A 24,272-nucleotide genomic window follows, 5' to 3' on the forward strand; every position below is an offset into this window, starting at 1 on the left:
AGAGAAACGGGGCAAGCTAAGCTTAGCTAAGTTTCTTATGCATTTAATGGGATGAAAATAAAGGAACCTAACATTTCTTAGAATGAACTATCTAGTCTAGACAAAATAAATAATAAAAGCTAGCTAGCAATTACAAGTAATATTAGTTATAAGTTAATATCCGTAACCCTGCAATGGTTTCATAGTCTGTGCTGTTTTCACACACAAAAAAAAAACCCTCATTAAAGTGATTGATTGATAGATATCTAACACTACATATTCACATTATCTTTTGTTGCCATTGTGAACTGTCTGAGGGGTTTGGTTTCTAGAAGGAAGAAGGTCTCTATCAGCTGCTCATGAAATGGAGAATCCAGAAAAGTAGAGACCAGAAGACTTCTATGGTTGAAAATTGTTCTTATACGAGATAGTGAAGGATCATTAAGATTCAACAAAGGTGACTTTGGAGTGTGTTCTTGACTCTTCAAGGAGGGCCAAAAAAAACCCAGTAGGTTTCTTGATCTGATTGGGCAGATCCATATAATATATGCGTAGCGAAATTTCAGGTCCAACCGAGTTCGACAGGTTCATAAATAGGCAGTTCTTGATGCATGGAGTAAGCACCATGGGCGTTTGATCAGCCCAAGATATTTACAGGTCGAACCATTTGTATGGTATATATTTTTTGTATAATAAAATATGTATGATAAATTTAACAATTATTGAATGTAATCAAATGTAAAGTCTTTTCAAATTGTTGATGATTTAATAAAAATTCACCTTAAACAGGTTAGTGCACTATTAAAACCTTAAATGGGCATTAATTGTTTTAGATTTTAAAAAATCTAATTTTGATTACGGTTTGATTAACCCAGTTAGTAGAAATCCAGCTAAAGCCCGAAACTCAATCGAGCCCAAATAATTCATCAAATAGGTAGTTAATGGTGCAAACCAAGAGGCCCACTAGGCCCGACGAGCCTGACTGATTCACACCTTTATATATGCTTGTACATTTTTGGGGTTAATATATGTCACTACCTTACTTCTCCAAACACCAATAAATTCAGCTTTATTCTAATTTAATGGGGTCGGTGACATGGATCCATATAAAAACAGAATAGGAGAAAATAGTGTAAAAGAAAAGAAGCCCAACACCATACTTCCTCAAAGATCTGTTTAAATTGGATATCGGCCAATTCAGATCAAGAATGTGCTATGGAGATTCAAACCCCTCCCTGCCAAACCAAATCGGCTTGTTGGTAAGGGGTGTTTAGCGGTTTGGTTTTAACTAAATGGATCATTTGAAATAAAAACGATGAATTAATGAACAGATAAGAGGACTTGAAGGTATTATCTTGGCGGTATTGAATCTTGAATCTCTCTGGATTGAATTATACTCAGTGGCAATTGTTGTGGCAGTTCAAGCTCACTCAATTCCTTGGTATGCTTATCAAGATTGGATATCATGTCAGGATTTCTTAGCTTCAATCAGTTGGAAGATTACTTATTGCTTCGGCGAAGCTAACGGCCTGATTGATTTCATCGCGAGAGAAGCAGCAAAATTAGGAGAATCTAGCTTAATTTTCTCTTTTTATCTGATCATATCATATCAGACTTGCTCATGATGCAGATTCAAGGCCTAAGTTTCGTTTTATTTATTCATAGATTTTCCTTCCCCTATTGACGGTCAATGCCGAAGGTGGGGGATTTTAAATCAAGAGTTTGAGTTGTATTTTTCTCTCTTTTTCTTCTTTAATAAAATTCTGAATCTTTAGCCAATAATAATAATAATAATAATAATAAAAGGACTTAAATTAACTAGAAATGAAATGAGGAACAGTTTGGTCATCTCCAATCATGCAATATTCAATTCAGGCTTACAACTATATTTAGATTTTGATATGTTTTGACTCTTAGGGTTGTTTCCATAAGAAGCTAGCATCCACTTTTATTCTATACTTAATCTTGTGAACCCGTGCAAGACTAGTATTCTTGGAATGTAATAAGAGAACAAAACCTTCCTCCTTATGAAAACAATCCTATGGGAGTTCCTTGGCAGAAAAACTAAGAATAAAAAGCTTCCTTCTCTTGATCCTTTGGAGTAATTCCCTGGCATGAAGAATAGAATCAAATTTCCCCTCATAAAACCAAAACCCTGTATGGGACTAGCCATGCATGTAATCTCGGGAGAAGTAATGGAAACTTTGGTTAACTTATCTCTGTCAGACAATCACAATCGTATGTCCTCTTCCTCTCTCTCTCTCTCTCTCTCTCTCTCTCTCAAAAGATTTAATTTCTTGTGTGTTCTGTTGAAACAATTTGCAATTTTGCAGGAATCATGAGGTCATTCAGAGATGCTCCACCTACTCACTATACTTTCAAGATTCAGACATTTTCGGCATTTTCAAAGAATTCCATAGACAAGCATGAGTCCCTTGAATTTGAGGCGGGAGGCTACCAATGGCATGTTTCCTTCTAACCTTTCATCCTTCTGACTGCTCTCTCAATCTAAATGTTGTAAATGTCTGTATTTACAGCAACTTTTTTGTTACCTGGTCTCACAGCCAAAGAAATGAAATTTTTGAAGATATTTTCAAAAAGTACCAAGTTTTCCTGCCCAAACGGTAAATGGGAATAGTTAACTATAGGGGATCCGAGCCCCTTGTTTGGTTGGGGGGGGAGGGGGGCTTCTAACCCTTCATTGAGTAGGAAAACTGTCCTTCGGAAAATACCAAATCCTAGAGGGAATTTGTGAATCCAAAGGGAAAGTGAATTATTCAGTTTACTTTGGCTGCCAGCCGGGCTTCTAACCCTTCATTGAGTAGGAAAACTGTCCTTCGGAAAATACCAAATCCTAGAGGGAATTTGTAAATCCATAGGGAAAGTGAATTATTCAGTTTACTTTGGCTGCCAGCCGGAGTAGCAAAAAAAGTTCTTGATAGCATCAAATTATTTTCCATGGTTGACCTGGTCTCTTTCATTCTCTCTTTTTTCCCATAAGCCTTAGTTTGGTTGTCAACAAATGAATAGAAAAAGGAAAAAAAAAAAAAAAAAAAACGATTTTGAAGGAATTCTTCATCAACTTGAATTATCGATACTAAACAATGTCCCATTGACTGTCGAGTCTATATAAGCTTCTTTTGGTGGCCCATCTAGTTTTTTTACATGGCAAGATGATGTGAATATTCCAACAATTGAATAAGAAGAAGAATATTTGATTAGTCATGTGTTAAATTTCAGAAATCACATGTATATTGGCAAATTTCATATCCATGCACCTCCATGTCGAGTTGTTGTCCAATGCCCAAGAGGGTTGCCCTAGTTTTTTTTCAATGTTTTCTTTGACCACTTGCCAATTTGGATTAAGCTGAAGCTTAACACATGGGTAGGAACCTTGAGGTCCAATGGTTCACTTTTGTGCCCCATCCAACAAGCCATGACACATAATGGTCCAACTAGCTAGATAAAATTTTCACTTGGTAGGCCCTCTTTTGCATTGGCAATACCATAATTGAGAATCACTAGGACGGGAGAAAACCCCTCAAGAAAGAGGATATAGATCCTGTAGCTCTAGTCGAGGTGGTTAGAAAGAGACCAGCAAGACATAAAACAAGAGAAAGAAAGTGAGAGAGAGAGAGAGAAAGAGGGGGGGGGGGAGTGCAACAAATGGATATATAAACTTTCTGTTGATTTGAATAGCTTAGGATTCTTTTTTTTTTTGAGACAAGAATAGCTTATGATTGTTGCAGGAAACTGGCTTTACATCCAAATGGAAACAAGAGCAAAGAAGAAAAAGATCACATTTCTCTATACCTGGTGATAGCACAAACAAGTTCACTCCCTTCCGCTTGGGAGATCAATGTGATTTTCAGGCTCTTTGTCTTTGATCATATTCAAGACAAGTATTTGACAGTCCAAGGTATATATATGAGACAATCTTGGTGTTGGTTCTCTTCAATGTTCATAACCTAGATTGGAAGTAATCTCCTCTATATTTTCACTACTAACAATCTATTTGAGCTTTAATTTCTAGATGCTAATGGAGGAGTAAGACGGTTTCATGCATCTAAGACTGAATGGGGCTTTGATCAATTCATCCCAATTTCAGTCTTCAATGACCCTACTAGAGGATACCTCGTTGATGACACTTGCGTGTTTGGAGCAGAGGTTTTTGTAATCAAGAGTGCAGGCCAAGGTGAACGTTTGTCCATGATAAAGAATGCTACTGCTCATAAGCATACTTGGAAGATCCACTACTTTTACCCAAGGACTGAAAGCTATACCTCGGAAATATTCATTGCTGGAGATTACAAATGGTATATTTACTAAGCCACATTCCCACAACATTTTCAATTAATAAGGGACAAAATGTATGCAGTAGTATCCTCGTTTTTTTCGACTTAAACCTACGATCACTAGGTCACAATGGAGCAAACTTATTGTTGTGTCGAGGTCTGCTTCATTTATTTACACATATTAATCTACTTTATTTCCACATATTAATCTAAAGCCCAGACTCCTCACTGTAGTTGTGATCCTTTTCAGGCTATGCTTAAAGAAAATGGTTTGATGGTTCTTTCTTCTGAAGAATCATTTCTTCTCAAAACCATAGATCAAGTTACTGATCCTGCTACTAAGGCTCAACTCTTACAAGAGTATATAACCTTAGTAAAGGATAATTCTCGGCCTAGCCCTGTTCCTGCTCAGTCCAAGGTTCAAGATTATAGTTTCAAAACTATAATTAATCGAGTAAAATCTACATCTCTGTCTCGAGAACCTACCCTACAGGAACTCAGAAAAGATCTCAATGATACTAAGACTGAAGTTCAGAATCTTAAGCAATGTATTCAGATTCTTGAACTTTATAATACTCAAAACTTCGAGCCGTATGTAGAAGAAGAAGCTTCCTTTAAGGATCTACTAGCAGCTCAACCAGTGGCTAGTACCTCTGCATCTCCTGCTGCAGTTTCTTCTGAAGATGCTCAAGTTTTAAGTATCCAACAGGTTCAAACTCATCGGTGGCATGTTATGATTGACATTGTTGTGAACCATGAGTTTAGCCTCAAAACCATCGCCTTAATTGATTCAGGCGCAGATATAAATTGCATCAATGAAGGTCTTGTACCTTCAAGGTACTTTGAGAAGACCACTCAAAGATTAGTTACTGCTGACGGATATAGAATGGAGATTGGGTATAAACTCCCTTCTGCTTCTATCTGTTGTAATGGACATTGCCTGAAGACTCCTTTTATTATGGTAAAAGGACTTGCTCAATTCGTACTTCTAGGCACTCCATTTCTATCCCAGCTGTATCCAATGCAAATAGATAATCTACTTTATTTCCACATATTAATCTACTTTATTTCCTTAAGGCCCAAGTTGATATTTGGATAAGTGAATCAGATTTGTAGATGAGATATCTAGTGCAAATTAGGGTTTTCAAAATTTAAACCCATGAATTAATCCCCATGTAGCCTTGCAGTATTCAAAACTTACAAGAAAGGCTTAGGGTTGGTTACCTGGTAATCCACAAATGTAGAATATCCTAGGGTAGACAACTCTTAATTAAATTAAATAAGCAACCATAGGAAACATATCAGGTGTTTCTATAGCAATCCTTGCTCAGATCCAGGAAACACTTTTGAAATCACATACCAGAGAGAAGAGAGAGAGAAAGAGAATGAAGGTGAGGGAGGAAACTCTCTCTCTCTCAACATGCTTATTCATTCAAAAATATATATATATATATATATATATTTTAGATATATAGGTCCAAAAATCTGATATAACAATTAAGTTCCAAAGAAATAGTTTCATTACTATAGTTCCTTCATTCAAAAATATCACATAATAGATCTATAAGCATAGAATTAATTGTCATCGCCATAAACAATAGTCCATTTTTTTTTCTCTTTTTAGTGGAAATCAACATAGTCCATTGGACATCATCTGCAAAAAATCTAAAAGCTTTTAGAAATAATTATTAACAACTCCTAATTAAAAAAAAAAAAAGATTATAAACAATATATAAAACATTCAATCGTGAACAAATAACCTATCTCTTGATATTCTCCGCTAGCAGGAATTGGATCTCTTTTCATAAACCCAATAGATTGATATATGGCCAAACAGTATCAACCAATATATCGATTCATAATACCTAATTACAACAATAAGGACTTCTTAAGTCTGAAAATCATCACACATCATTATAGAGAATCTTGTTATTTAATAGTGGGAACCATAAATCATTATTCAAGAATTCTCAAGTGATCTAGACTAATATATACATATACATTTACTCATACTAGTGTCTGGAACAAAGTTTGAGAACTCGATATTGGAAGTAGGACTGGTGAAGTCAGATATCAATTTGGATCACCTTGGATCGGACAAAAATACCCCTGGTTCTATATTTGAAGCCATTTTTTGACCATTTTACCCTTTTCCATATTGATCATTCAATATGGTATCAACCAAGAATTAAAATTGATCAAGGCTAATACCAATTCGATTCGAATCCTCAAACCATACTATGGAATCACCAATCCCAAGAATCCATATTGTGACAACCTTTTTGTCTTCTAATAAAACACATATTGTGACAACCATATGAACAAATACCTAATTTTATCTGTACTATCGTAGAATTTATTGTATAAACACTTCTTCATGCAATGCTTGTTGTCAGGAACGTTGTACTTTATCCAAGAGGAAGCGGTAACTCAAGGGGCCTGTGTCTTTCCATGTATCTGTATTTAGCTGATTTGACAACCCTTACATCTAATCAGAAAGTGTATGTGCACTATTGCTTACGCCTAATTGACCAAATTCAAAAGGAACCTGTTGAGAAGAAAGGTATTCTCACTTTTTAATTTTAAATTTTTTTTTTTTATATTTTTTTATTTTTGTCCTACTAATGGCATTGGATGTTAAGTAAGATGAATGGCCACCTACTTTTATACACACACATCTACTCACCCATATATAAGATAGGATTTGATATCCTACACCCTCCTCCCTTGGACGTAGACTTTTTAAGTCGAAGCAGCCACTACTAGGCTAAGCTAATGATCCTCTCTCTTTCTCTTGGGAAATAATCCTCTGTTTTTCTCATCCCTGTTTTTCCTTATTTTGCTACCTGCAGAACGCGACACGTGGACAACTTTAAGACCAACGCACCGGATGTAATAATCCTCACCCAATCTTGACCGTTGGTCTCCTTATTGTCCACGTGTCGCGTTCTACAGGTAGCAAAACAAGGAAAAACATGGATGGGAAAAACAGAGGATTTTGATCCCTTTCTCTCTCTTTATAGGTTACGTATACGGCAAGTTGCACAAATTTATGTTATATTTCTAATGAACTGATACTATGAATTGTCTATTGATGCTTAATGTATGCAGTTACTCGTTGGTACAGTACTGCCTCCAACAATTGGGGTTGGCATGATTTCTTGCTACTCAGGGATCTCAATAACCCAGAAAAAGGTTATCTATTGAACGATAGTTGCATCATCGAAGCAGAAGTTAATGTTCTTGGGATTGTAGATAAATTCTGAAAAATGTTTAATCATTATAAGTCTTTGTCTCCCATATGGTATTTATAATCTTCAATTTCCCTCTACCTTCCTTATGAGGGTTGAAAAATTAGAGAGGTTAATTATCCAACACCCAATTCATGCCTAATTCATGTCATTCTCAATCAATAAGATGTGATCCATAAATGATAAGGAAACAAACAACACTCCCACTATACTCTTATAAATGCATGCATGGTTCATCCATGATTTGTTCAAACTCAAACGACTTTTACTCTTTAATTTCTTCTCTTATAGATATAATTTTTTTTTTTTTTGGTTATTATATGTAAATATTTCCATCAACATACCAATCAGGAAGATATATATTCCTATAAAATTGTTCCATAAATCAATTAGGAATTGGTTAATACCTATCTTTTATTTTTAATATTGGATTACAAATATGAAACCCACTCCTAGTCTAATTAAGGGAACAAAGTCCTTCCTTATTTGGCACACCTTGATGGGAATCCATTGTGTTCATATTATTGTAGTGGAGATCAAGATACGTGTAGGGTATAATGACGGTAAATTATTTATGATCGATGGTAAATAGTATGCATTGTTCCCCTACGATTACAAATTTGTCAAACTAACGGACCAAATCATTGAAAATTCAAAAGAGTCTGGAAGTTGCACTACAATTATGTGGACCAAAAACTCTCTCTCTCTCATATGCTTTCATTACTGATGATAAAAAGGTGAGAGAATAAAAAGGGCAAGCTAACTTTCCCCTGCTTTCAAAGGGAAGAAGGGAACGTGACCTTCTAGAGGTAGACCAAATAAAAGTTTGATTTACGAATAGTCAATCCATCAATCCCTTGGTTCATGATAATCGTTGCTGAATTCACTGTATGTTAGGACTTGGGACAAGTCATCTACTTGAAAAATCAAACTTAATTTTTAACTCTTTACATGAAATTACACTTTGAACTGCAATGGAATCCACAAAGCTGATCCAGATAGGTTTGCTAGATGAGAATGAAGAGAAGCCAGCTCTGGATAGAAGTCATGATCGCCATTAATGAAAAAGACACACATGGTGTTCGAATTAATGCCTTAGCTGGGGAAGGGTCTTGCCTTGCTGCTTCTTACTAGTTGTCTATTCTGTTTTCAACAAAAAGGACACATCAATATTTCATTAATTGTTGGCTACTTGCCCTTGTACACAGTCGACGGGTTTGGTTTCTAGAAGCCAGAAGGGTCATGAATAAATAGAGCACCACACAAGCCAGAAGAATCCGAGACCAGGCCCATTATATTATTTTTTGTTTTGGTGCAAGAACCCATGTTACAGCCAGAATCTGCCCCGATCCACGTGGATGACCTGCACACCTAGAGTTGAGAAAGAAACTCTAACGTTACTGTTAAGTTTGTCTCGAATTCTTGATCCATTTTGAAGATTGACCCGATCTAACATATTTTGATGGCGACTCAAATGGGGAATTTTCTGAGATCTGTGATGAAAGCAGAGAGGTTGGGCCGATAGGCCTAAGCCCGAAGCCCATCACTGATCTAGTATGGGGTGCGGGGGCATAGCCCCCACGGTATGATTCAACAGGATCGACCGCGACCCGATGGGTCGACCCGTGATTTGGAGTATATATAATGTACTGTTGTTTGTTGAGAAAATCATTGTATTTTGGGGTTTTTCGAGCTAGGGTTTTAGGGTGAGTTTTTCCTCGTCGCTGCTAGGGTGTAATCTCTCTTCTGTATAGTGAATCATCATCTTCTTCTCCCGAGGACGTAGCACACCACCCTGGTGTGTGAACCTCGTTAAATCTCTGTGTCGTACGGATCTATTGTCTCTTTATTATTCGTATTTCTTGGTGTTTGATCTAACAGTTATCCCAATATTCTAGATCTGACCCATCAATTAATGGATTATTAATATTGGATCTAGCCCATTATCTGGTTATCAAATGGGCTAGGCTTGGGCATGGGTTCAAACATACGTAAGAAGGTTGTATTGCCATAATCCCTTTAGATCATTCTTCATGCTTACAAAAGCTAGCGTAGCACATAAAATGGAAGATCACAAGACTAGTATCATACAAGTATAACCTCCAAAGAAGCTTGCTACTATTTGCGAGGATGGGTGTCCTCAGGCTTTGCTACTCCGACTGTGACTTTGGCAACATCGACTGCCGTTGCATCTCGCTTCTTCTTAATGTATAAGGTAACGTAAGCAATACCGGTGGCGATAAAGAACCCGGCAACAGCCATCTTCACAGGGGAATAGGGTAGGCTGCGTCTCTGGCGTAGTACTTCCCCTGGCTTTTGTCCAGGCGGCCTCTTCGACGCTTCCTCTCTTGCCGCCTTCACGTCCTCCGCTCTCATCTTGTTCACGCCCTCCTCTCCTGCCCTCTCTCTCTCTCTCTCTCTCTCTCTCTCTAAATTTTGATTATTAAACCAAGAGGAAGAAAAGGAAAAAGAGAGGAGGGAAGTGTGATCGCCACGTTGAAGGCTTGCAGGGTACGTGGAAGTACGTGGGAGCTCATGTTTACCAGTTAAGACAAGTGTCTCTTTCTATTGGGTGGGAATTATTTGGGTATGCGTCACTTGTTTGGAGTTTGGTCTTACCCATTTGGATCGGATGGACCGGGTTTTGCCAATGCTAAATTAAATGCTCACCCTACATGGGTTATATTTGGGAGTGTGGATCAGGTTCTCCTACGTAGGGGTGTCAATTTCAGAGCTGATCGAGCCTGTTACGTTTATGGCTCGACTTAGACCGACTCGATTAATAAACGTATTAGGCTTGAGTCCAGCACGTTTATAAATAGATAATATATGGTGCAGCCACCTAGCCTGATGGGCACCCGATCGACCTGACACATTTACAAGCACGACTTAAACTGACTCCTTTAAGCCCGACCCCTTTAATACTTTTTGTAATTTTTTTCTTGTTAATACTGTTTGTATTTAATGCTAAGGCTATGTAATATGTACACTTAAGATGATGATTATTGTTATCTGAAACCATTCATCTTTTTCAAACATAGTTTAATTGATTTGAACTTGTTAAACTTGGGTTGTGTAAGCATAGTTTAATTGATTTGAGTTCCGTGCGTTAAAGATCAAGTACATTGGTATAATAGTTGTTTTGCCCATCTTTAGCTTAATCCATTTTAACTATGGGATCTTTCTTTGTTATATCCATATTTGTTTCATTTTAATGGTATTTCTCTTCAAACACATTTAAGAGACTAATTTTAAAGAGGGCCCGTTTCAAGCCCGTTTAAAGTTAAATAGGTCTATAACCTAGTTAAGGTCCATTATGGCAGATTGATTAGAGCCCGAGACCGACCGGCCCAATTATTAATCGTACCATGCCCATCCTAACTAAGTCCGTTTAGCTAAACGAGCGTTCATGGTGCAGCCCTAGATAATGGTCGAGCCCCATTAAGCCTGATTGAGACTGGTCTGGTCCAACCGCTTGACACCTCTACTCGTACGGATTGATCACACATATGAATTCTATCATAGAGTTGGTTGTTAGGAGGATTCTATTTGTGCGGATCAGTTTCATAAGAAAATGATTCTCGTATACATGAGGATTTAATTCGCTCTCTATATTTGGATGGGCGAAAGAACGTCGGCCGTTTGCGTTGTTCTCCTCCTAGAGACATGCAGTAGGCTCTCCCACTAGGAGGGCATCTTTTCACAGTCCGTTTTATGTGTTTAAAGATGAGAATGCAAACGAATAGGGTTCTTTCTCTCTATTTGGATATAGTTGTTTTCAAAAATCAAATTCTTAGAGCAATAAGTAAATCCAATCAGAATAATCGGTTTGAAATATTTAACACAGACATGCCCAGAATCTCATCCTTCCAAAACATGGTTACCCTTTTGAATCTGGTCAAATCTTATGGATGAAGAGAAATTTAGTATAAAAAAAGATAATTCCCTGTACACCCACACACGAAAGAAACCTTAGAAAAGAGTGATTGATAAGTCACTTTTATTGGAATTGTAACAGAGGCTACTAATTAATCTGGCCATTTGTTGTGGATTTTCTTAGACTCCATTTGATTGTAATGGAAATTTAAAAGGAAGTGAAGTTAAATTTTTATACTTTAAAAAGAAATGTTTATAATTATTACCCCATATGATTGTAGAGTATAGATTACTTAATTTTTTAAACCATATTTAGTAATGATATATTTTACATGTAATTTTTATTTTGCATATTGTAGTAAAGAGTTTTGGATGTAAAGTAAAGTGAAATTTTTTTAACCATATTTATTAATGATATATTTTACATTTGATTTTTATTTTACATATTATAGTAAAGGGTTTTGGATGCAAAGTAAAGTGAAAAATTTTTAACCATATTTAGTAATGATATATTTTACATTTGATTTTTATTTTACATATTATAGTAAAGGGTTTTGGATGCAAAGTAAAGTGAAATTTTATAACCAAATTTAGAATGATTTGAAGTTAATGTTAAAGTCACATGGATAATGATTACATATGTATGAAAATTTTACTTCCCTTCCCTTTAGTTCCCCTTGCAACCAAACATAGCACTACTAATTTGGCCATTTGTTGTGGATTTCCTTAGGTTCCATTTGATTGTAATGGAAATTTAAAGGGAAGGGAAGTGAAATTTTCATACTTTAAAAAGAAATGTTTATAATCATTACCTCATATGATTGTATAGAGTATAGACTACTTAATTTTTTTAACCATATTTTACATGTAATTTTTATTTTACATATTATAGTAAAGGGTTTGGATGCAAAGTAAAGTAAAATTTGGTTAAAATTTATAACCAAATTTAGAATGATTTGAAATTAATATTAAAGTCACATGGATAATGATTATATATGTATAAAAATTTCACTTCTCTTCTCTTTAATTCCCCTTGCAACCAAACATAGCCTTATCGTTATAGCATTTTCTCAAACAAGTTTTCTCTTTCATGAATGAGATCCATAGAACACCCTAGAAACACGAGGAGACATCTTTCGACCTAGGGGTGCAATTTGAGCCCCATGGGCTGGAAAAGATCACAATCTAAGGTCGTGACCCAGTTGAGCCCCATTTTTTCTTATGTTGACTTCGGCCTCAATCTAACCCAGATTTTTTTTTAAATAAAAATTAATAATTTATTAATCAAAATCAAAGAAGGAAAATTTCCTTCCCAAAGAGTTACAATGAGTGATATACCGAGGTGCATGAGATCACCAAGAAGTAGCCAAATAAAATCTAACAGCTCCTTGAGCTAATGAGTGCAATTCCCTATCAGAAGCACGAGGAAAGAATCTAAAGGGACCAAAACTAAAGGAAACTAACAACTAAGTAATGTCCTTCCACAATGAAGGAGGCAGCCCAATCCAAGGAAGATGGAAAGTCCTCACAAACAAGAATTATACCTAAACAATCACTACAAATTACAAGAGAAGAGATGCCAAAAAATCTAGCCAACAATAAACTGTCCCTCACATCTTCTACTTCAGTCATGGCAGTACAGAAGCAAATTCCAACTCTACATTGAGCAGCCACAAAACTCCATGCAGTTTTAAAATCAACCCATGTCCACTTTTCCCAGGGGGAGCTCGCCAAGCACCATCTATAGACAAGGTAAAATGATCCGAAGGAGGGGTAGAGAATTCAGACAAGGTTATACAGGGAGAAAAATGGAAGTCCAAATGCATGTTAGAAATCTCTTCAAGAACAACCGATTCAATGCATACATGACCTTCCCGAATTGAAGTTAAGATAGCAGCTGACACTCCATATAAATCTTGGTCCACATGGTTGCAAATTGCATTATTTTGGCTTTCCAAATCTGTCACAAAAATAGAAGACCAAATAAGGTGAAAATCTTCCTTGAGGATTAGTCGAGGTGTGTGTAAGTTGGCCTGGACGCCATGGTTAAAAAAAAAAAAAAAAAAAAAAAAAAAAAAAAATCTACAATATTAGGAATATCCTATTATACCGAACAAAAAAGGAAATTTAACCAGTCTTTGTGAAGCTCTCACCATTAAAAGCATTTGTATCAAATTTGAGAGGAGATACTAACCAAACAGCCATAGCAAAGGAACACTTGAACTACGGATAACAACAGATTCTTCCGCTCTAGAGCACAAGGGGCAACTACTAGAGGTAGCCACATTTCACCTAAATAATAGATGCTTCACAGTAATAGCATTATTACTGCAATGCCACACAATAATTTTAATTTGGACACAAGTTTAAGTTTCCAGATCTGATTCCATAAGGAGGAATGGGAGGGATAAGCTTGGATAGTAAAGGAGAGGGCACAGTAGTAAGCAGACTTAATTGTAAAACATCTGATTGAGTAAAAGCCCCAAGACTAGCAGTCTTCCCTATAGAAATAGGCAAAGGAATTTGACAGATGGCCTTAGCCTCAGCTGCAAAGAAATAAGCATGAATCAAAGGAGCATTCCACTGCCTAATAGGCTGAACAAAAAGATCCTTCACCCAGAGGATGCTAGGACTTCTCCAACCCACAAAGAATTAGACTTAAGGGGAGAGCATCAAGTAAAGAAGAAGAGGGGAATATTTCCCTTTAAGAATCTTTACCCATAAAGCCTCAGGGTTATGGAGCAATCTCTAGCCTTGAGGCCCTTGACAAACAGGAAAAGATGACTGAAACACTCCAAATCATGAAATCCCAACCCCCAAATCTTCTTATTCCAACAAAATTGGAACCACTTAATCCAACAAATCCCTTTCCCATCATTATCTTTCCATTAACATGATCGAATAAACTTATTTATTTCCCCACATAGGCCCCTAGGAATGAGGAACATTCCCTCTAATTGCAACACCATATTTAGACATCTTAATGGATTGGCCCGATACCCAACAAAAATAAAAAATAAGGCCTAAGTTGTGGCCCTCATTACAACCAGCGTTCAAAAATATTAGGCAATCATCGTGAATTGAAGATGGGAAATAGAGGGGCCAGATTTTCTAATCTTAATACCTGAAATATAATTCTCTACCTCAGCTTTGAGAAGGTAACAAGAAAATGCTTCTTGGAATAAAATGAACAAGTATGGGCTAAGGGAACAGCGATGCCGTAAACCTCTATGGGGAATAACTTCCCCAATAAGAGACCCATTGATCCTAACATGAAAAGAAATAGATGAAATACACTCCATAATCCAATTTATCCATTTAGCACAAAACCCCATTTTTTCAGCAAAGGAGATTCAAGAAAGCACCATTCAACTTTATCATATGCCTTGCAAAGTTCAAGTTGAAGAGCCATTAATCCATCTTTCCTTCTAGAACCTTTCATAAAATGCAACATTTTATGGGTAAAATAAATGTTAACAGAAATAGCTCTAGTAGGAATAAAGGTACTTTGAAACAGGCTAATAATGGAATGTAAAATAAGCTTAAGACGATTAACTAAACATTTAAAAATTATTTTATAAATGAGAGTATATAAGCTAATGGGTCTAAAATTGTAAAATTCGCAAGGACTTTTTTGCTTATGAATAAGAACAATAATAGTCTTATTAAAATTCCTAAGCATGCATTTCAAGCGAAAAAAACCAACTAACAACATTAACTACATCCTGCCCTATAATATGCCAATAACAATGATAAAATTTGACCGGGAGACTATCAAGCCCCAGAGCTTTGAAAGCGCTTATTTGAAACATAGTCGTCTTTATTTCTGCATGGGAAAAAGGGGAGCAAAGAGTGGTATTTTGAGAAGGGGGATGGAATCCAAGAGCCACATTCCAGAAATTCATTTATGAGCAAAGGATTTGAAGAAGCATACAAGTTGATTCTCTCCTGGGTCGGGGTAAGGCGGGTTATGTTCTCCTTGTTTTTTTATTATCAATTTCATTTTTAATAAAATTCTAGGGGCTATTCCGAGTCCTAGATAATATTCAGGGTAAAAAAAAACCTGCATCAGCTAAAACCCAATCACTAGTGGAATTTTTCAGATGGGAAATTGAATTAATTGACGGCAACGAATAGTAGAGGTATGAAAAAAATGATCCATTCTAATCACCTTCGCTCAATCAATGCACCCATGATCTCTGCCTCCAATATTTCTCCTCTTAGAATATAACCTCCTCTAGAATTCAACGAATAGCAACCTCTTCAGACTGAAACTGATCTCTCTATCTTGTCTCTTCTATAACTCCTCAAGTTCTTCTGTTAGGCAGACAGACTTCCTTCCAACCATTTTTAAAAGTGTGGGAATCTACATAAGAAGATTATGGTAACAGGTTTTCAATTTAAGTAATAGCTGATGGGAAGTAGAGCTATGAAAAGAAGAGGCCCAAGCTCTTGATACAACAAAATCCAGATACAGATGCCCACACATTTTCCGAAGACCATATCAATACTTGCTAAAACTATATCATCACCTTGGCGCTTATTCGCCCAGGAGAATGGAGGTCCTGTGAAAGGGAACTCCATCAGGTTACAAAAATTAATTGCTTGAACAAAGTTTGAAAAGTGAGCCCAACTCTTTGTCCGCCCTCCTTTTTTATCATCCAAATTTGTGATTTCGTTGAAATCACCCAGACAAAGCCATGGACCTGTTATCAGGGAACCAAGCTGCTCTAGATCATGCCAAAGGGACCTACTTGTTGTTGTACGATGTCTTGTATTCCGTCGCAGTTTAACCCAGGGAGTACTGATGCAACACCTAGATAGGCAGGACGGTGGTCCCGCTAGCCGGTTAGGGGGCCGTGGGGGTTGCAAGGGAGGCAGGAGGCCTCCCTGCATAGCAGGGGGTGTAGCGCCCCTTGCTCAATTTTTTTATTTGAGGGTAATTGTGTACTTTTTGGATTAGGGTTTTTTCGCTATATATTTGTAGCGAGGGTTTCTTTCTCTGTAATGCAAGCAATACTAAGAGGTATGAAGACGATCGCTGTAACCCTATTCTCCATTGATAATGAAGCAGGATCTCATCTCACCGGGGTCGTAAGCAACCTTGCCGAACCTCATAAAATCCGTGTGCATTGTTTGTTTTGTTTTTCCATTATCTTCTGCATCGTTTTAGGGTTGCGTTTCTACACGTACTCCCTTCTGGTTTTGGGTCGCCATAAATGAAAGTAATACGAAGAGCTATAGGATTCAGAAAAGAAACACTGATACTGAGATCCACCATCCTCCGACATACAAACAAAAAGGATAGAGAGATATTGTTGTCCCAAAAGAGAGCGAAGCCACCTGAACGCCCTTGAGAGTAAACCAGGCGTCTTTAAATTTTCTTCATAACAAGAGATTGTTGTTTTGTTAAGCCTATATAGATTGGACTAAGGTTGGGAAATCCCATGTCCTACTCCATGGACTAGAGTTGTGGAACCTTTTCCAAAGGATTAGCACTCAAATTTAGGGTTGCAACTTTTAACTTGTTCTTTGGAGGGGTGCATGTCTTGTATGATTTGAAGAACTATAATATTCTACTCCACATTATTGGTGATGGCTCCAATGCAAAAATATGGGAAGATCATTGGTTGCGAAGTCTCCCATCTTATCAAAGCCAATCACAAAACCACCACATTGCATTGATTAGAGGGTTTCAGATCTGAACCCCCATGGAGAAATGAGATGTTAGTAAAATTAGAGGGCTCTTCTCTACATATGAGGTAGATTGCATACTCCAAATTCGCGTCAGTAGTGAAGGTTAGCAAGATAGTATATGCTAGGATCCTCACTCGAAAGGACTGTTTACAGTAAAATCAGCGATGGATTGATCACTTGTCATATACAATTGCAGTCTAATCAACTATCAAGGCTTCTCAAGTTCCAAAGAAAATATGGCATTCCACATAGACAACAAAAATTCCAACTTGTCTTCATCTTGCTGCGTATAAAAATGCATGCTCTCTGGGACAAAAATCGTCTGCAATTCTAATCTGGTACAATTCTGTGAAATATCCCCTTCAGAATGTGACACATGTTAAATACCAAATGAACGGTCGAGATTTTATTCCATTGATAAAACCAAATTAAACCAAATCAGTGAAGAACCAATTTGAACCAAACCGTATCAGAGCAAACCGGTTTGGTTCATCAATTTGAAATAAAAGGTGAAAGTTTTTCCCTCTCTCCTCTTTCGACTCTCCCCCTCTATTACGGTTTGGTTCTGCTCTAACCATCTCTGTCGACTCTCCCTCTCGCTCGTGACTCTCTCTCTCTCGCTTGACTCTTCCTCTCTATCGATTCTTCCTCACTTGACTCCTCTCTCTCTCTCTCTCTCTCTCTATTTCTCGCTCGACTCGCTCTCTCCTTGTGATACGAAGCGCTCTTTGCAAATGTATGAAATACTCAAAGCCTTCTCTCTCTCTTTTTATTTTTTTCTTTCATGTTAATGTTAATGTCTCTGCAAAGGGCCTTCTCTCTCTCTTTTATTTGTTTGTTGTCTCTCTGTTCCTCGCTCGACTCCCTATCTCTGAAAATGAAATTTTTTTGAAGTATTTACATTGTACTCTGAACCAAGTTGCTCTGTGGTTTTGAATGCTGAAATATTAGGTTTTTTATTCAATAAAATTTCAATTTCAATATTTTTATTTGCTTGCTATCTCTCTGTTCCTCGCTAGACTCGCTATCTCTGAAATTAAATTTTTTTTGAAGTATTTACATTGTACTCTGAACAAAGTTGCTCCGTGATTTTGAATGCTGAAATATTAGGGGAAATGATTGTTCTTAGCCACTTATCAGTGACATATGACTAAAGACGGGAATGCAGATTTTGGGTTATTTTCCTTGGCTGATTTGAAAATCATAATTTTTATTTGCTCATTGCCTCTGTCAAAACCTAAGAGATTTGTTGTCTCCATCTTTGTATTTATAATTTGTTGTTGTTGTCTCCGTCCTTGTATTTATATTGTAACCGATCCCATCAAGTTGGAATAAGGTTTTGGCTGTTGTTGTTGTCCTTGTATTTATATTTGTATGATTAGAGTTTCTTTTTAATAAAATTTCAATTTCATATTTGTATTTGCTTACTGTCTTACATTTGTATTTTCTTGCACTCTTGCTCATAATATTTTTCTTCTTTATTTGATATATAGTATTTTAATTTTTTTTTTTTAATTCCACTCTTGATCTTGCTTTGTTTAAATTCTGTTGAACTACTGTTACCTTATTGTTTTTTATTTGTTTTGTCTAGTATGGAGAATGTTTGCATGAATGATGTGAGTGAACCTGGGTTTGGGATGTTATTCAATTCAGAACAGGATGCATATGATTATTACAACAGTTATGGATGGGCAATGGGGTTTAGTGTTAGGAGACACTTTGTGAATAAGAGCAAGAAAGACAACATGACTATAACATCTAGGGAATTTATCTATTCAAAATTTGATTGTTGGTTGAGTGACAAGCGAGACATCAATATTGTTAACCCCCGAGTTGAGACGAGAACAAATTGTTAGGCATGAATGAACATATATTTGGTTGATGAGGGAAAATACATGTGTCGTGACTTTGTGAGAGAACATAATCATAAGCTTCATACTACATCAACAGTTCATATGATGCGTTCATAGAGGAATATGTTAGACATACATAGGTATGAAATTGATTTGGCAGGTGACTCGCGAATTAGGCCTACATCCACAGTTGAGTTGATGGGTAGGCATGCTGGTGGGATTGAAAACCTGAGCTATATGACTCAAGATGTTTGGAACTATCTCCGCACTAAAAGACAGCGTGCCTTAACATATGGTGAAACGGGTAATTTGATGAAGTACTTTGTTATCCAAACTAGGAACAACCCATCTTTCACATACTCATTTTAGCTGGATAGTGAACAACAAATAACTAACATATTTTGGGTTGATCCAAAGATGATCATTGACTATACACAATTTGGAGATGTAGTTAGCTTTGACACTACATTTCGCACCAATAAAGAGTGTAGGCCGTTTGGATTGTTTGCTAGATTCAATCATCATAGAGGGTACACCGTATTCGGGGCTGCACTTTTATATGATGAGACAATGGAATCTTTCAAATAATTGTTTAAGATATTTGCTGAAGCACATAATGGAAAGAAGCCTATAACTATCTTCGCGTACCAAGACAAAGCTATGGCTATAGCATTAAAAGAAATGTGGCCTCAGACATGGCACGGATTGTGTACTTGGCACTTAATGCAGAATGACATTACGCATTTGGTTCATATGATAAAAGATGGCTCTCATTTTCTTGCAAATTTAAAGAAATGCATATACAAATACGATGTGGAAGATGAATTCGAGACAACATGATATAATTTGCTGAAGAGTATGATGTTAAGGATAATGAATGGTTGCAGCGCATATATGGGCTTAAAAGCCAATGGGCAAAGTGTTATATAAAAAACACATTCAAAATATGCATTCAAAGGACACAGCTCAGTGAAAGTCTCAACAGTGACTTGAAGGACTATTTGAAGTCAACTTTGGATGTTGTGCAATTTTTTGAACACTTTGAGAGAGTTCTTAACTAGAAGTGTGGTAATGAATTAAAAAGTGAATTTGATGCACGAAACAAGATGCCATGACTTGCAAATTCAATGTCTATTGTACAGAAACAAGTTGGGGAACTCTACACTCCTGTTATTTTTCAATTATTTCAAGAGGAATACAATTGTATGACTATTTGCACCATTATAAGTCGGACTGATGGAAATCCCTGCATTTATTTTCGGGTTGGGATTTATGAAGCAAACTGTGAGTATAAAGTATGTTATAACCCACTTCAAGGAATTGTAGCATGCTTTTGCATGAAATTCGAGACTGATGGTATTCTGTGTTACCATTGTTTGAAAGTTTTAGATGTGTTAGACATAAATCATATTCCTAAATACTATATTTTGAAGAGATGGACACAGGAAGCAACAAATATGGTGGTCAATGACAGTAGGGGGAAAGAAGTTGAACAAGATGTCAACTTAGATTATACACAACGGTATAGGCGTATTTGTCATGAACTTATTCAAATAGCACCAGAAGCTTCAAATACAGTTGAGGGATACTAATTGGTGAAGGATACTGCGAATGAATTAAGGTTGAAGTTGTCGGTCTAATGGGCTTAGGTTGCAGTGAGCTTTCATTAGTTTCTCAAACAAATAGCCAATTTGGAGGTGTTTTCTACTACTGTTTACCTTCAATAGAAGGTAATGCACCTGGATCACTTATTCTAGGTGAGGATTCTTCTATTTACAAGAATTCCACTCCCATCTCTTACACTAAAATGGTTCCAAATCCACAGCTTTAACCTTCTATCTACTCAACCTTACTGATATTAGCATTGGTGGGGTAGCTTTACAAGCTCTAGGGTAGACATAAATCTGGAATTCTGATAGACTCTGGAACTGTAATCACTAGACTTCCTCCATTAGTTTACAGGGCTCTGAAGACTGAGTTCCTGAAACAGTTCTCCGGATTCCCTTCGGCTCCTGGGTTTTCCATTCTGGATACATCCTTTAACCTCACTGGGTACCAAGAAGTGAACATTCCCATAATGAAGATGCATTATGATGGTTTTGTTTTTGCCTTCTTTGGTAGAGAGAAGGCATTAAATGAATCAAATAAAACAACCTCTAGCTTCCATCAATCTCTGGTTCATTCATTTCTTGAAATAAGTGATTGATACAAAGACCAAAGAAGGCACAAAGCAATGTAGATTGGAGGCTTGAAGAGGCTTGAAGGCTGGTTGTCCAAACTACAAACTAGAAACGGCTCCAAAGTCTCAAAACTGCATTACTGCTAATCTTGCTGCCACCATTGGCATAGAAATTACATATCCCAGTATTTAAATTTTCTTAGCTAGTTCTTTCCTCTTGAATAATTTCTTTATTTATTTTTCTCTTTAATTGTTGTTATGCTTAATACTATTAACCTATGTACTGTAGGTATCCGTACTTGTTACCCTGCCTTACCATATCAATCTTCTCAGGCTGTGTATTTATTGTTTGCTTCTGGCTTCCAGTAAATTTCCTTGCCATATCCTCTTATTACATTTAGTCTTCTATGCATTTTTTTCTACCTCATATGGTAACCGTTTGATGCATATAAATAGAAAGAAAGAAATGATTTTTGAAAACAAGGCTCATGCTTCTCTCATTAAATAATGATTTCTTTTTCAATTCTTTGTTCTCTCTGATTTTCTTTCTTCACCCCTTTTATGGTACAGCAGCAGAGTTCATGCTCTATTTAGTCCTCTTAATTTCATGCTTCATATATCCATACTACCTTTTAATGGCATATCTATCGTTTTGTTTTTCTCTAACTTTCTTTGTTTTGGAATGATAACTAATTACTTCTATATTGGCTTCTATTATATACCTTGAAAATATTTGATTGTTGTTGCAGGAAACTTTGCATAGGCATCCAAATGAAAAATCAGTCGAATGCACTTGAAGCTCCTTCACATGGATCTGATGTGGAGGAAGCAATCCAAGAAACTGAACAAATAGAGTCATCAAGTTCTGATGTGAGTCTTTGGAAGAACTGGCCCTTTTCCCTCTCCCTTCTCCTTTTTTTTCTCCAAATTGATTCAATCATTGACAAAGAATTTAGTGCAGCTGGATCTGACTGGATCTAGCAGAACAAAAAGCAAAGCATTTTGCAACTCAAAGTGTCATTAATGTAACTATAATCTTTGAGGGTAGACCATGAAGGCATGACAGCAATAAGGTAGACCACTTAAAAAAAAAAAAACACAACTCTTGGAAAACCAGCAGAAGGACATGTCAGTAGTAAGGTAGAACACATTTGCACGCTTTCAAAGTCTTGGTGGATTCGAACCACCATAACCTAGGCATTAACCCTGGTGCTCTACCATTTTGAGCTAAAGACTTCTTACCTACAAAAAAGATTGTTAGTACATTATAGTAACAAGGAAATAATCACCCCACGTATGGTTGGCAATGATGGAACCAACTTCATTAATGAAATAGTAGTTCTATTTACAAGGATGTTACATAGAAGATAAAGCACGAAAGAATTAACACCCAAATACATAGGAAGATGGTTAAACCATAATAATGGTTGAGCAATGACTGGTCCACTACTACTTGGTTCCTCACATTTGGACTATAGGGTGGTTGACGAATAGCCGAGATGACCCGTGTGTTCCTATTAATACTTTCATTTGAATGACTTGCTCCTGTGTCTATAGTATCTATGTAGTCCCTCAACGCTGGGTCCAACCAAATGAAAGAGCCCATATGTTTTTCACCTAACAGACATCTATAAAATCGTCGTCCAGGATTCTTCAATGTTCAAGAAGTCCGGATGACCATCAACCCTTCACCACAGCTACACATCCGTTGTTGTGCATCCATTTCTTTGTAAAATGCAATACCCCTAAGAGAAGCTTACATAAAAAGGGCTCCAACAGTGACAAAAAAAATATAATTGATATGGATATTTGATGGATAATATACTCTACAGAGTATGTAATGCTTAAATTAACATGATATAAGAGAAGATGCCAAAAGGAAACTATTAAAAAAAAATTCAAGGCAAAAAGAAAACATCAATGTATGGTTTATAGAATATCCTTTATATGTCATATGTCGCTGATAAGTGGCTAAGAACAACCCTTTTCCCTAATATTTCAGCATTCAAAACCACAGAGCAACTTGGTGCAGAGTGCAATGTAAATACTTCAAAAAAATTTCAATTTCAGAGATAGCGAGTCGAGCGAGGAACAGAGAGACAGCAAGCAAATAAAAATATTGAAATTGAAATTTTATTGAACAGAAAACCTAATATTTCAGCATTCAAAATCACATAGCAATTTGTTTCAAAGTACAATGTAAATACTTCAAAAAATTTTCAATTTCAGAGATAGCGAGTCGAGCGAGGAACAAAGAAAGAGATAGAAAGCAAATAAAAATATTGAAATTGAAATTTTATTGAACAGAAAACCTAATATTTCAGCATTCAAAACCACAGAGCAACTTGGTTCAGAGTACAATGTAAATACTTTAAAAAAATTTCAATTTCAGAGATAGCGAGTCGAGCGAGGAACAGAGAAATAGCAAGCAAATAAAAATATTGAAATTGAAATTTTATTGAACAGAAACCTAATATTTCAGCATTCAAAACCACATAGCAACTTGTTTCAGAGTACAATGTAAATACTTCAAAAAAATTTCAATTTCAGAGATAGCAAGTCGAGCGAGGAACAGAGAAAGAGAGACAACAAGCAAATAAAAATATTGAAATTGAAATTTTATTGAACAGAAAACCTAATATTTCATCATTCAAAACCACAGAGCAACTTAGTTCAGAGTACAATGTAAAAAAGAGAGAGAAGGCTTTGCAAAGACATTAACATTAACATGAAAGAGAGGGTTGTTCATTCTTTGTTGAGTATTTCATACCTTTGCAAAGAGCGCTTCATAACATAAGGAGAGAGCGAGTCGAGCGAGAAACAGAGAGAGAGAGAGAGAGAGAGAGAGAGAGAGAGAGAGAGAGAGAGAGAGAGAGGAGTCAAGCGATGAAGAGTCGAAAGAGAGGAAGAGTCGATAGAGGGGAGAGAGTTGAGAGCGAGAGGGAGAGAGTCGAAAGAGGAGAGAGAGGGAAAAACTTTCACCTTTTATTTCAAACCATATGAACCAAATCGGTTTGCTGTGATACGGTTTGGTTCAAATTGGTTCTTCACTGATTTAAGGATTTATCAGTTGCATAAAATCTGGGCCGTTCATTTGGTATTTGACACATGTCACTCTCTGAAGGGGGTATTTCACAGAATT

The 24,272-nt window shown here is 36.5% G+C and overlaps 2 protein-coding genes across 2 annotated transcripts; one reads left to right on the plus strand and one right to left on the minus strand.

Moving 5' to 3' along the window:
- The first annotated feature begins 1,967 nt into the window (after positions 1-1,967).
- LOC122080665 lies at positions 1,968-7,778 on the plus strand. The gene is made up of 6 exons (XM_042647473.1): positions 1,968-2,217; positions 2,313-2,442; positions 3,729-3,898; positions 4,013-4,295; positions 6,671-6,837; positions 7,386-7,778. The coding sequence occupies exons 1-6, from the start codon at positions 2,094-2,096 to the stop codon at positions 7,538-7,540; spliced, it is 1,029 nt and encodes a 342-aa protein (XP_042503407.1). The 5' UTR covers positions 1,968-2,093; the 3' UTR covers positions 7,541-7,778.
- A 1,752-nt stretch (positions 7,779-9,530) lies between these two features.
- LOC122081198 lies at positions 9,531-9,935 on the minus strand. Its single transcript, XM_042648212.1, has one exon. It carries the CDS (start codon positions 9,899-9,901, stop codon positions 9,644-9,646), a length of 258 nt encoding a protein of 85 aa, XP_042504146.1. The 5' UTR covers positions 9,902-9,935; the 3' UTR covers positions 9,531-9,643.
- Positions 9,936-24,272: the final 14,337 nt, after the last annotated feature.

Source organism: Macadamia integrifolia, chromosome 6 (genome assembly GCF_013358625.1).
Source record: "Macadamia integrifolia cultivar HAES 741 chromosome 6, SCU_Mint_v3, whole genome shotgun sequence".
NCBI classification, from domain to species: domain Eukaryota; kingdom Viridiplantae; phylum Streptophyta; class Magnoliopsida; order Proteales; family Proteaceae; genus Macadamia; species Macadamia integrifolia.